The sequence below is a fragment of the Sinocyclocheilus grahami genome, unplaced genomic scaffold (assembly GCF_001515645.1).
Source record: "Sinocyclocheilus grahami isolate Dianchi unplaced genomic scaffold, SAMN03320097.WGS_v1.1 scaffold2148.1, whole genome shotgun sequence".
Classification (NCBI taxonomy): domain Eukaryota; kingdom Metazoa; phylum Chordata; class Actinopteri; order Cypriniformes; family Cyprinidae; genus Sinocyclocheilus; species Sinocyclocheilus grahami.
This window is the reverse complement of record NW_015507327.1, coordinates 53,307-67,914: the sequence shown is the minus strand read 5'-3', so window position 1 is coordinate 67,914 and position 14,608 is coordinate 53,307. Positions and strand designations below refer to the sequence as shown.

Below are 14,608 nucleotides of genomic sequence, written 5' to 3'. Positions count from 1 at the left end.
ACACACACACACACTCTCACACACTCTCACACACTCTCTCACACACTCTCTCACACACTCTCTCACACACTCTCTCACACACTCTCTCACACACTCTCTCACACACTCTCTCACACACTCTCTCTCACACGCTCACGCACTCGCACACGCACTCTCGCACATGCTAATGCTGGCCAGTGTAAATTGTGGCTCATATCCAGTGCCGGGCTCGAGTCAACAGCATCACACCAGCTTCACCACAAAGTGAATAATTATACGGTACAAGCAGCGCCGGCTTCCTCTGAAGGTTAGGATACTTTCACATCAAAGGTCACGAAACGCAAGAACCTCACCAATACAGAGCCGCTATTTCTGTCAATTTGCAGAAGGACTGATAACACAATATAATTAGATGATATATTGATATCATCTCCACACAGAGCCTTCATCTTCTCCAGCATCACTTTAAATACTTCAAAGAAGGAGAGTGTTGCATGAAGCACCTGTTTTGCGCAGTGGAAAGTCGTCTTTGGAGTCGTAGACGCCCATGGCAGGAGGGTTGTAGGTACTGACGGCGGTCTGAGGAGGGGAGCTCTGATCCAAAGAACTGTGCTGAGTTTTCCTGCACAGAAAAACAGACAGTGAGAAAGAAGAAAAGTGATGGGAAAACAAACATAATGAACAGATACTGATAAAGTCTCTCCAGCTTTATCATCAGAATAAAGCTCAGCCACGTGAATCGCTGTAGTTATGCACTGCTGTGAGTTAGGGTTAGGGTTAGGCAACATCGGCTGCAGGTTCAAATCACATTTTCCCTGCACTTTCCCTATCTTTATGAACTGCCTGACACATTAAAGCCAGAAAGCCTGTGTTAGTGTATTTTGACACCACAAATGTTGCTGGATCCCTCTTCAATGTCTTCCAAACTGTAATTGTTTAGAAATGATGGATTGATCTGATCTAGTCGTCAAGCAGATACACAGGTCTGCTGAACTGTTTGTCACTCGGATCAATGTTTTCATCCGTTTGCGCTTGAATAACTAACACTAAATGTTCTTCGATCAGAAGCAGAGCAGCGTGTGACGTTTCTTACCCATACCAGTAGCGTGGGTTGTTGGAGATGCAGTGGTTGAGACTGCGCTGAGCGAGTGCTTTCTTTTTATTCAGAACAAACTCCTGCAGACGCATCTTCACCTCTGTACTGGCCACCGCACCTGTTCACAGCAGAGCGCAGGATTTACCAAAGCTCGCCGTCAAACGAAACTGCTGAGCACATCTTTCTTAATATTTCAGTGTAACTGACGTTTATTACTACTGGCATCAAAAGGATTTTCTTACTTAGAAGTAACACGGTGAAAAACTCATAATGAACTCACTCTCTTGGCCGCGTTCTTTGTTCTTGAGGAGCTGGAGCTTCTGCTCGCGCTGCTGTTTCTCCAGCTCCTGCTCCATCTTCCTCTGATGCTCCAGCAGCTCCTGCTGATGCTTGAGGGCCAGAAGCTCCTGCTGATGTTGGTGAGAGAAACAAGCACACAGGTTAACAGCTGGTTGATATGGCTAGCGGTTAAGCTGAGGGACAATATTTGTCAGGTGTCAGATTCAAACCCAGCGAGCTGCCACTCATGATGCATTACCATTGAGCAGATCAGCTCAGGTTACTCCAGACTGAACCTGCGATCTGCGACATAACTCTAACCCTTAACCATCATCTGATCACGAGATGAACGGCTGATAATCGGCTAACCCTAACCCTTACCAGCAGAACCCACAGCCGGCTCAGTACACTAATAAACACTAGTGTGTGTACAAAGGACCGAGAACATGACTGCGGGCCGCCCAACCGCTTCCCAGCTCACCAAGTCAACAAAATGGAGCATCCACCGCGTTCAGCACAAGATTTGATTCATTTAACTGGACATCGGCCATGTTTTCTCTTCTTTAAAGGCATTTTGTGCTCAGCGGCAGTGAACTCCTGCAGAATGACTGAAAGCGGCAGTAACGTTTACAGTAAAGCCCTTCACAACCTCCGTCACCTGTGCAGTAAACCTGTAGAAATGAGCAGCTATATCACACTAGATATTTAAAAGATGAAGAGACCTCAAGATGTGATTGACACACACCCAGCATCACATGAAGAGCTCTAAACACACGCCACATGCATGCATTATGTAGTCAGTGTGCTGAAGGGTGTGTGAGCATTTAACCCCGGTTCAGATTTTTTTTGTCAGTTACGACAGTCACTGCGCCAGATTATACGATTTTGACTACTTGATGACGAATAAAACATTAAACATGCTAGACTTTCTGTGTTGACGTCGTGAAGCATCGCAGACTTGGCATCGGCTGTCGTCCACTGACACACTACACGAGAAGAAACGATTGAATCGTGAACAATTGTCGTATACGAATCCCCATGACGGCCTACGTTCAGCAGATCGTGCCAAAATCAGGGTAAAATAGTGTAGTCTGAACCGGGCTTTCGTAAGTGTAGCAGTCGATTCATAGAAGCTGTGACACCTGAGAAACGTTAACCAGCTTTAACCACTACATCCCACCAGCGCTGGGTCCTGACCTTCATGTGCTCCTGTAACTGGGCCTCGTGTTGGCGCGAGAGCTGCTCGTGTTTCCGCTGGAACTCGGCGATGAGGATCTGCCGCTGCAGCTGCTGCTTGTGTTTGAGCGCCAGCATCTCCTGCTGCTCGCGCCGGCTCGAGTCCAGCGTCTGCATCTGCTCCACGCGCAGGTCCATGGGGATGGCGGCAGGAGGAACCCTCACAGGCAGAGCGGAACTCAGCTCCACTGCAGAAACAAGACAAAACACACTGACAAGACGAGCGCAGAGACACGGACTCTAACAGGCCCAAAGCAGGACAGATACAAGACTGACATCAGATCAGACTCGGCCACAGAAAACACAACATCAGATAAGAGCCGTGCAGCAGTAAACAACCCACTGCTGCTGACAGGCATCACGTAAGCAAACACACACACACACACACACACAAGTCCAACAAGAGGAATGTGTTTTTGTGTCCATCTCGGGGACGTCTCGGTCATGACGACTTTACGTTCAGCGCTGCTGAATTACAGAAAACTACTGATAAACAAGCAGCAGCACCATCACAAAGCGTAAACAAACACTAAAAACAGAAAAAAAAAACACATTCATGATATAAAGACATCTGCACAGGTCAGATGCAGAATGAAGTTGAGCTCACCACACGCCTCTGCAGCACGAGCACGTCTGTCTGTTTGTCTTCTGTCTGTGTGTGTGTTTCTATCTTTTATCTGTGTTTCTGTGTATGTGTTTGTGGCGCAGGTCCCGTCTGCCTCGCTGCAGTCGCTCTCTAACTAACGCTGCTCTGTCAGCGCTCAGACTCTCTCTGACTCTCATGACGTCACAGAGACAATGCTGACACGCTTTACTCTCATCTGGCATCCTCATCTACTGTTGACACACGTGCATGTGCATACACAAGCATACAGACACACACACACACACACACACACACACACACACACACAAGCATACAGACACACACACACACAAGCATAGACACACACACACACACACACTCACTCACCCACAAAGTCAGTGTGTTCGATGCATGGAATCAGCAGTCATGCAAATGTTTCACTTCTACAACAGCTAAAAGTAATGCTGTCTTCACAAGCTATCAGAGTTATCATAAATACAAGTTTCCTAGTTGGAAATTGGACAAGAACAGCCTCTCAAGTCGTATTTACAACTGGGAAACTCTGAGATAACGGAGAGAAACATAGCCGAAGTAATGTAAATTTTATTCCTCTTTCCCCCACATCTACATTGCGTTCTCTTGTTGTTACAGTCATGCACATTTATATATATATAAATAACTATCTGATGCAAATTGTAAGAATATTGTATGTATTTTACACCGCAAAAACAGCATTTATTTGACTAAACATTTGGCACTGTCAGCAAGCTGAAAATCTAAATAGTGTGGTGAATGTTTATATGGTTACCAATGAATGGGACACTACAATTTATTCAAAATCTGTTGGATATTGACTAAATACCTTCAATACATTTTGGCTTAAATAAGACTCCCCAAATAAATGAGCAATGGGCCGTCTTCCATGATTCCTGTTCTTTCTGATAAAGCACTTGAATGTGACAAACTCGCTGCTTCAGAAGGAAATTTCCAGTAGCATGTGAGACCGAATGAAAGCCTCTCTTCACGTGAAACCCTGATACAGCACTCTACTGTTGCGCTGCAGTTATGTGAGCTCTCTCCTGTTCGGTGCAAACAGTAATGCTTTTGGAGACAAACATGTTGCCAAGAGCAGAGCGTTCAGACAGACTTTGATAAGCTCTCAAAGCTTCGTATCACATCAAGCCTGGAGTCCCGCAGGCTCTGACCGACCTCAACATCTCACACGTTTCACTCAAAAGGCAAAACAACCCCATCCATCCATCTATTCTCCAAACCACGTCTCGTCTGTAGGGTCGCGGGACGCTGGCGTTTGTCCCAGTGTGATGGACCAACACCCAGTCCATCAGCAAAAGCAAACCCTTCCCTACAAATCACAGACTTTAGACTGACAGCCATCAGTGTGGAAACAGAGCTTCTGCTCTTGATATTCATCCACAGCGTGTCTGTCTGTCTGCAGCAAACGCACCGCTCCAGAACCCAGAATCGGCAGCGTCTGGACCAAAAGCAGCGCTTGAACACACGGCTCAGACTACAGCCGACTGCAAACTAACACATGCGTTCTGCGTGAGAGGAGTTAGCGGTCTATATCAGCAGCTATCAATAGTATATATTCGTCATTTAAAAGGATAAAATGAAACAAGGTTATACGAGATAAACGCAGATATATGAAATGTAAACAAAGCAGTGCTAGCTTACCCTTTTGAATATCAGTTATGTTAACTTTCTTCATTTTAATCGGCTCACGTTTTTATGAAAATATTCACATATTGAATGCTTGGCTAAGATCATGTAACATTAGAACAGCCTTCTGTCTGTGCCGCCTGCATTTACTTACTCGTTTTCATCACTTTCTCTTTAATTCTCGGGCTCTGACTCGTTCGCTAAACTGAACATCCAATCAGAGCTTTCGCTCGCACCGACGACCCTGACGCCGATTCAACATCTCAGTGGAGAGAGCCGAGGTGTGGAGCACAGCGAACAAACAAACTAGCCCCACAGACGCTCACTGACGGCCGACCGTCGGCTTGGTGTGTCCCGGCCTTTAGACATAAAGAGTGAAGTGTTTCCGTGAGCTCAGCGACATCCAATTCAAGACTATTTCACAGATTCTCAGAGATCACTGATAAACCAGCAGCAACAGCATCTAAAATATTATATAACAAAACTGATCTGAAATCAGGATGACTCTGACGCTCAAACACGACTTCATTTGGACACAAATAACTGGAATCAGTTATTCTTTCGGCTTTCTAGGATGTTGGTGGTCATGTGTTTCCAGCGCAGAACAATCCCTCGTGTTCTCAAACGAGCTCCACCAGACGTCCGTCTACTTAATGGCTCAATGCTACATGTAGTCTTCCTCGTCTCTGTCTCTCTCCTGGTTATGAGCTCCATGCCGCTTCATAATACTGGGCTATTTTAGGCCCGTTTAATGTCTGCTAACTGTTTTGATGCGAGTGCTCCTGATGGTTTGGTCTCTGCTCGTTAGCGCTAATGGGTGTTGGGTGAGGCGAGGGGCGGCCGATCTCGTTTCTGTGAGGAGATCTGTAAAGACTAAGAATGAGGGAACTAAACAAGTGGCTAAACTGTTGAGTGCGTCATTAACCACTGAAAACAAAATGTGTATGAAAAACTGAATAAATATCTTCACACATTGACAGTTGGTGCAGGAACACTGGAGATGACAGAGATGAGAGACGGCAGATGATGCTGATGTTTGACTGTTGAACAGCACTGACCAACCGGATGAACAAACAGGTTCATTTTTACAGGTCAAAGGGTCAGATTTTGTCCTCAACTGGCTTTGCTTCAGTGGCGACTCAAATTGTTTATCATAAAAAGTAACAAAAATGTCCTTAACATCTGTCTAATTGAACTAGATTCTACCAAATGACAGATAAATTTGTGCCAAAATACAGTGCAGCTTGACTGGACTCACACAACCTTTGACAACTAGAAATATAAGCGGTGTTTCCTTCAGTCAAAAACCTTGATTTATATGGCTATTCTACCAATCCACTAAATTTGGTAGTATTTTATTTGTATTTAGCATGTTTTGTCTCTGCTGTCTGTGACAAATGAGCACTGCTCTACACCGCAGCGTTCCTGCTGGAGAATCCTCATGAAGCGGTAGACAGTTACCTGTGGGAATGTGGTCAAACGCCGACGGCTTCAAAAGCTCCACAGTCTGGTCCATCTGAGAGTCTGAGACAGAGACAGAACATGACTCAATGGCAAAATATTCTCCTGAGTCATTCTGTGGAAATACATGTTTTGCAATCAACACACAAATCATAAGTATTTCATATTTTCTGTAAACGATCAAGCAGTGAAGGAAAAACTATATTTCTCCTGCTCTAACAGTGACAGCTGGTGATTTAGTTTCCCCTTCATTGTTTGTTACACTTTGGCATGTTAAACTGTTCTTTTCAACAATCATGCAGGTTTTAAAGTAAGGAGACCTTTACGGTGAGTCCAGTGACAGCAGCTGAGCAGCAGTGCGGTAAATAACAGTGTAAGTGAGCAGTAAAGCAGCACTGCCCGACTCTCCTGCAGCAGATGGTAATTACAGAGAACATGAAAAGGCTTTCACTTCTTCACAGCAGCCCAACGCAGCAAGACACGGCTATAAATAACCCCAGAGAGCGAGAGGGAGGGATGGATGGAGGAAAAGGCTTGAACCAGTGCAGCGGGCATCATCAGTATGCAAGCAGACGCGCAGACCGACAGAGACGCTCAACACAACATACTGAGCTGAACGCCTGTCGCCTGCTCAATCTCAGTTCAATCTCCGACTATTTTTACCAGCGATCATTAGCTTGATATTTACCACACAGCTTTTTCCCTTTGTAACGCAACAGCAGAAGCACTGGCTCGGGTTTCCATCCAGAAAATAACAGGCGATATCCCCAGGGCAACAAATCCTCCACAAGCTTCTATTTGTGGGAAATTTCTAAGGACTAAACAACCCCGGGAAACTGCTTTGATGTTCATCTAATTAGGCCCGATCGCAGCGAGCGCAGAGCCGTGCGCATCAGGGAATTCTGTTTATATGTGCGTGTCTATTTTTAGCAGGACACAGCCCAGATGCTCAGATCCGCTGCTGTTTACACGACGGATTGTGTTTGCTCTCTTACACACAGTAGGGTTCATAACAAGTCTGCTGATGAACCGAAGCAGTTAGGGTGAGCAGCGAGTTCAATGTTACAAGACATGTTAGTATTTACAATGTAAAACTCCAAATCAGCCCACTTCATCTACTGTACGAAACAAACACGTGCACAGCGAGAAAAGGCCTTTTATATAGCGGTCTGAACAAATGAGTCACTCATGCAGGTTTTAGTGAGTGACATTACATGTGACCAACACCAAAGCACCATTAATCTAAGGTTAATAAAAGTTTACCACATTATTCCAGAATTGAGTGCATTTCCATTCATGAGGTGAAGCCCCAGACCAAGAACATGCAAAAGCTGCTTCTCTGTTCCTAAAGACCATACAGACTCCGTGAAAACATTGAAAACATTTGTGGATGTGTGATTTGCATGGGAAATGCAATGTTTAAGCTTGAATGAGGAATACGCACAGCCTGAAATTGATATGTGAAACTGATATGCTGTGGTTATTTAAACCAAGATGACTAAATGGATTAGTTTGCATGCCAATGCGCTGGACTACTAACTACATAAGAGAGCTGTGGTTAGGCATCACCCTGTAGAGCAACAGGTATGAAACCTGAGCTCGGTTTCGTGGAGCAAAGCACCTTCAGAAAACCACAAGACAATAAAACTACATGTTAGCCTTGTTGTAGTCATGAAACTGACAGCAGAACAGAGCAGAGTTTCCTACGTGGCATGCAAAACCGCAATTCCCAAAGCAAACATTCAGCCATCTACTGAGAGCTGCTTTTGTCCACAGCAACATCACTTCAACCAAAGGCTTTGACTGCAATAATAAATGATGTTTGCTGGTGGAGAAAGTATTGAAGATGGCCTTATGTGCTGATGCTGTGGGTTAGGGTGGATGTGCCTAGGTAATAGTGACGTGATAAACACAAACACACACAACCTTGACTCTAACGTGTGTTTTAGTCCAAATGTCAGGGTGTTACTGGGCAAATTCAGCTGATATGACCTAAAGAAACACAGCTCACGATAGCCTCCTCGACACCAAAGACTTTGTTCTGTGTTAGAGTTTAAGTTTAACCCTTAGTTTTTTTCTGACCAAAAAGACTAGCCTATAGACTAGAGACAACAGGTCTATAAAAAAAAAAACACGTTCATGTGAAAAGGTAAATAATTGTTTTATTTTATTCATAAAATTCAACCGGCGTCCGGTCCGTTAGCAGGCTAGAATGAGAGTGAAACCATGTCATGTCAGATTGTCTTGATTAAACTCTCATGCCACTTATAAACACGACTCATTTGCGATAACATTTTTAGAGGCCATTTCATCTGGTAAATGTTTTGCTGTATTAATGCACGCTCACAAAGAGATACCATATGCAGATTTAACTCCTGAAAATAACGAGATGTGAATAAATTGTTTGTGTTATATATGATGTTTTGATTATAAAGATGAAAAAGATCCAGGAAACACAGATGGCAGTGACATTAATGCTGATATATAAGCTGCTAAAGACTTGTGATTTGCATGGGAAATGCAATGTTTAAGCTTGAATGAGGAATACGCACAGCCTGAAATTGATATGTGAAACTGATATGCTGTGGTTTTTTAAACCAAGATGACTAAATGGATCGTTTTGCATGCCAATGTGTTGGACTACTAACTTGATAAGAGAGCTGTGGTTAGGCATCACCCTGTAGAGCAACAGGTATGAAACCTGAGCTCGGTTTCGTGGAGCAAAGCACCTTCAGAAAACCACAAGACAATAAAACTACATGTTAGCCTTGTTGTAGTCATGAAACTGACAGCAGAACAGAGCAGAGTTTCCTACGTGGCATGCAAAACCGCAATTCCCAAAGCAAACATTCAGCCATCTACTGAGAGCTGCTTTTGTCCACAGCAACATCACTTCAACCAAAGGCTTTGACTGCAATAATAAATGATGTTTGCTGGTGGAGAAAGTATTGAAGATGGCCTTATGTGCTGATGCTGTGGGTTAGGGTGGATGTGCCTAGGTAATAGTGACGTGATAAACACAAACACACACAACCTTGACTCTAACGTGTGTTTTAGTCCAAATGTCAGGGTGTTACTGGGCAAATTCAGCTGATATGACCTAAAGAAACACAGCTCACGATAGCCTCCTCGACACCAAAGACTTTGTTCTGTGTTAGAGTTTAAGTTTAACCCTTAGTTTTTTTCTGACCAAAAAGACTAGCCTATAGACTAGAGACAACAGGTCTATAAAAAAAAAAACACGTTCATGTGAAAAGGTAAATAATTGTTTTATTTTATTCATAAAATTCAACCGGCATCCGGTCCGTTAGCAGGCTAGAATGAGAGTGAAACCATGTCATGTCAGATTGTCTTGATTAAACTCTCATGCCACTTATAAACACGACTCATTTGCGATAACATTTTTAGAGGCCATTTCATCTGGTAAATGTTTTGCTGTATTAATGCACGCTCACAAAGAGATACCATATGCAGATTTAACTCCTGAAAATAACGAGATGTGAATAAATTGTTTGTGTTATATATGACGTTTTGATTATAAAGATGAAAAAGATCCAGGAAACACAGATGGCAGTGACATTAATGCTGATATATGAGAACATCCTCACTGATCTGGGTCAGATCCTGATTTAGCATCTGTGCTGTTCACTTTCTGTCAAAGGGGGCCGTTTTCTAGTCTGCTAATAATCAGACGCACCATAACGAGCCTTTCTTGCCCCACAAAAAGGAGAAAGAAACAGAACTTTAAATACCATCCTGTGCATCAGCACTGAACATCTGTTCACACCACAATAAACACAGCAAGAGCCTCAGCAAAACTATCAATCAACACTACAAAAAATGCACAATATATTCAACAAATACCATGAACTATATTGACACTGAGACTAGTTTTTCTAAAGTAACACGGTGCAAAAGCACCAATACAATGTAAGAAAATGTTTCTGTGAATTTATAGTAGTTACTAGGCATTGGTTGCCGTTCTGTCACAATAATCGTTGCAGCATCTTAAACTTACGGTGGCCGAGAGAGCTCAACGCACTGCAACTTAAGAAAACACCAGCAAATTAAGAAAACATCTTCATCAGTTTGACAACACACGCGCTGCAAATCCTCACAACACATGCAAATAGCACGGACCACAACGGAAAAGTTTCATGGGGACCCACAAAAGTGACGGACCCGGCTGGGATTTGTTTTGTGCAGTGGCTTTTTTTTTTTGAGTTTCTGCTAGTGATTCCTTTTTTTTATTTATTTATTTTATTATTGAAGATATAACATTCACAGGGGATACAGTCATAGCAATAAATTACATACACAACCAGAATACAAAACAATAAATATAAAGAATAATAAAAATGAAATATAAACAGAACAAAAACAAATAAATAAAAAGTTAAAGATCTTTTCTTTTTTTTAAATAAATAAATCATAAATAAAAAAAAAAAAGCCACTGCACAAAACAAATCCCAGCCGGGTCCGTCACTTTTTTGGGTCCCCATGAAACATTTCCGTTGTGGTCCGTGCTATTTGCATGTGTTGTGAGGATTTGCAGCGCGTGTGTTGTCAAACTGATGAAGATGTTTTCTTAATTTGCTGGTGTTTTTTCAATTTGCATGTGTTTTCTTAAGTTGCAGCGTTGAGCTCTCTCGGCTACCGTATAAACTGCTTGATCTGTGTGTAAAGAAGATCTGTTATTCATTCATTACCAGACAGCAACCATTATGTGTACAGGAAAATGAGCTGATATCATTAGGATCTTCACACCAGTGTCCAAAATGGACAAAGACAAATGCCTGAAATGTCAAACGGTGGGATGGCAGTGACGGTTCTGTGTAGACTGTAAGTGGACCGGTCAGATGTTGGCAGAACATCCAGTATCTGTTCCTCTCTCACCCCGCTAGCTTGCTTCGGTCTCGTTTGTCTGAACCGACCGCAATTAAAATCAGCACGCTTCCATGCGTGATCTGCAAACGAGGCTCGGGCGCTGGGAAGCCTTCCTTTGTTCAGAGCCTCACAGAGCTGTCCGAACAGCTGCCGGACGGATCGGGGATCTGCTGTCTTCTGGAGGGACACTTGTTTGTGCGGCACACGTGCGGGATCCACAAGGATCTATAAATAGCAGCGAGTTAAGCTGCTGCAGCGCGGAGCAGGCTTTCAGTCCTCAGATAAATATAAACATGAGAAACGGATCAGAAGGAGGGACGGGACTAATAGAACAGGACCATCATCACCACAGTCTGACCAACCCTGACGGATGATGGGAGTCCACATCACACGCTCAACCATGTGTGCTAGAGATTAGAAAAATTATGCAATTCATTAAATGCCCTTCACACAGGATCTTAAGCACCTGAAACGGCGAGAAGCAAAACTATTTCTGTAAAACATTTAATAAAGAACATTCTTAGAAAAAGGAAAATTATGAACAGAGAGGACAAAATAAGAGAAAACACTGTGATATTTAATTCATAAATTATTCCTTAATTCATAAAGTGCTCATTAAATCTACACAAATTGAAAGGATTCTAATGCTAACCGCAGGCCTATCATGCTAAAACAAAGATACTGGACAAATCAAAACAACTGACCCAATGATACTCATAATAAACACACTCTAACGTGCTTAACTCATCACTATAGAACTACAGCAGGGTTTCTGTAGCGTAACTGGTGCTTGAGATCGCTGAGCTGCGCTGTGTTTGATTGGAAAACCCATTACATCATTAAACGAATCCGGGATTACCGGCGCTCAGGCCAGAAGATGAAACTCAAACGCAAACATCAGTGAAGAGGCTTTGATCACTTTTGCTCCTTTTCTAACCCTAACAGCTTGAAGTCTCTTCATCTGCGCACAGATCTTACTACGCACTGCATGTGTCAAGCAGAACCTAACGCACTACACTTCCTCGACGAGCAGAAAAACACAATCATGTGACGCACAGAGACACGTACCTGAATGACTCTGGGAAGTCATGATGTTTGGAGCGGCTGACGCGTTTTCAAAACTTCAGATTTAGTTCCAGCACAGCAGCGGTTTCTGCTCGTCGTCTCGACAAATCCAGCCAGCAGCTGTTAGAAAACAGAGATCCATGAACTAAAGCTCTTGTTTACAGACTGGACTCACAAACATCAAACACAAACCATCAATGAGAGAGAGCAACTTCACATGCATCACACGTCTGCCATCATTTATGATTTCGTGAACAGATTAGCATCAGACACTGCTGTCAAAGCCCTCCAATACATTCAGATGAAGCTCTGCATCTCTAATGGAATTTATGAATGGTTTCACATCTTCAGAAGGGACCTTTCACATGGACACATTCTTGAGCAGCTATGGAAAAGTCAGTCAGTGGAAAAGAAAATAGCAGGGCTAACTTCCTCAGTTCAAAGGGCAATGCAAACTAATGCGTGCACACGCACACACACACACACACAGACACACTCGCGCACACACACACACACACACACACACAGACAGACACACTCGCGCACACGCACACACACACTCGCACAGACACACACACACTCGCACACACACACACACTCGCACACACACACACACTCGCACACACAACTCTCGCACAGACGCAGACACTCGCACACACACACACACACACACACACACTCTCTCACACGCAGGGGAATTTCCCACAAAGGACAGTACTTATTTACATGAAGTCAATTTTTTGTTCATATAAAGTGATCTGCGTTATTACAGCTCTAACCTGAATCGACAGATGTAGCCACTAAACCGCTGCTTATCTTCACGTGGACGACGACATCGAATGTGTTGGCTAATCAATATATATATATTGTTTTTACAGAAGACCAGGTCAATTGTTTAATCTCAATCATTTATATTTACTCAAATACTGTAATTAGTGAACACTAACACTTCTTATATGAGCTTCTGTTAGTGAAACCCTGTGATGGTGGTGAAATGACGGATCAGTGAATGAAGTGTCAAAAGGCTGCACAGAAAAGGTAGTGGAAACAGAACTGCACTTTCTAACAGCCTGCCCTAAATATCCACAAATTAGGGACCCACTTCACTACCCATAACAAAGACTGAGGTCCTGTCACGACAAAAGAGCACCCAGCGGGACAGAACTACCTTCACACTGCACTCAAAAATATTATAAGATTGAAAAACATTTCAGTTGCTAACTATATTACCAACTGTTTATATTTAAGTCTAGTTTGTGTGTGCATATGTTGTGAATTTGTATGTATAGTGTTATTAATGCTTTGGCAATGTAAAGATTCCTTTCCCCGTGCCAATAAAGTGATCTCAGGTTCTTCCGGACCATCAGGTTTCTCTCTCCTCCAGAAGTGACCCGTGTTTCTGCCCTCGCCAGACGGGCGCTGGAGGGTGGGTTGGGGCGCTGGGCTGCTTGGTGAAAGTCGGTTATGGAGCGCATTTCTGCTAATCTCCTGACAGTCTGAGGAGGGCATTATGTTCACTCCAGGGCTTCCATTGTCCCTCAAGCGAGAAAGCGGAGCCTAAATAGATCATAATGCACCATATGCCATCTCTTGAATCGACATCTAAACAAACAAGACACATCTAACAGAAGATTACATATAGCAGCATATGACCCACACACTAAGCATTAGCTAGAGCTTTGTTTTGATCTTCCTTCTGTTTTAAATGTATCTGTTAGCTGCTGTTCTTTCCGTCAGGCATCTGATCCTAAAACAACCGCCACCGCATCTGAACATCTCTTTAACACACCACCCGAGTGAGTGTGTGTGTGTGTGTGTACCAGAACAATCACACAATACCAGTCCAAGCCGCTTCCATCCTAACAGCTGATCTCGACAGAAGAGGGTTTCTAAATCTGTTCTGTCGCCGTTAACGGAAGCTGCTGTGGAACATCCGCGACAGAGCAGCAGCTCGTGATGCTGTCGGTGTCCGGTGTTCGCTCACCTGATTAACGGCAGTCATCTGAGTTCCGCCGGACCGCGCAGAAGCGACAGAGGCACCGTCTGACAGACTCCGCCATACTGGGTCCTTGATTCGGGGATCACGTGTGGCGGGACTGAGAGGCGGGAACATCGCGCGCGGTGACGTCACGCTGATCGTGGCCATCAATAACGCGTTTCTTCGGCGCGTCCTGCCGGTGTTTAAGTCAGACGATATCAAAGTCAACTTTATTGTCATTTTTAGCACATTGCATGGCAATAGTTAAAAGTAGTGATGGGAAACCGAGGCTATCTGAACCGTTTGAGGCTTTCATCAAATCGTGCCGAAAAACGGTTCATTGCTCGAAGCTTTAAACACA

The 14,608-nt window shown here is 43.7% G+C and overlaps 1 protein-coding gene across 1 annotated transcript in view; it reads right to left on the bottom strand.

The window, feature by feature from the left end:
• LOC107574214 (histone deacetylase 4-like) overlaps window positions 1-14,364 on the bottom strand; it is a 22,234-nt gene extending 7,870 nt beyond the window's left edge. The window contains exons 1-7 of the mRNA XM_016260673.1: window positions 14,254-14,364; window positions 12,273-12,389; window positions 6,318-6,380; window positions 2,552-2,778; window positions 1,356-1,485; window positions 1,073-1,193; window positions 483-601 (exon numbers count right to left, since the gene is read on the bottom strand). Of these exons, the coding sequence (XP_016116159.1) occupies window positions 483-601; window positions 1,073-1,193; window positions 1,356-1,485; window positions 2,552-2,778; window positions 6,318-6,380; window positions 12,273-12,294 (682 nt within the window). The 5' untranslated portion in view covers window positions 12,295-12,389; window positions 14,254-14,364. The remainder of the gene's footprint in view (window positions 1-482; window positions 602-1,072; window positions 1,194-1,355; window positions 1,486-2,551; window positions 2,779-6,317; window positions 6,381-12,272; window positions 12,390-14,253) is intronic.
• Window positions 14,365-14,608: the final 244 nt, after the last annotated feature.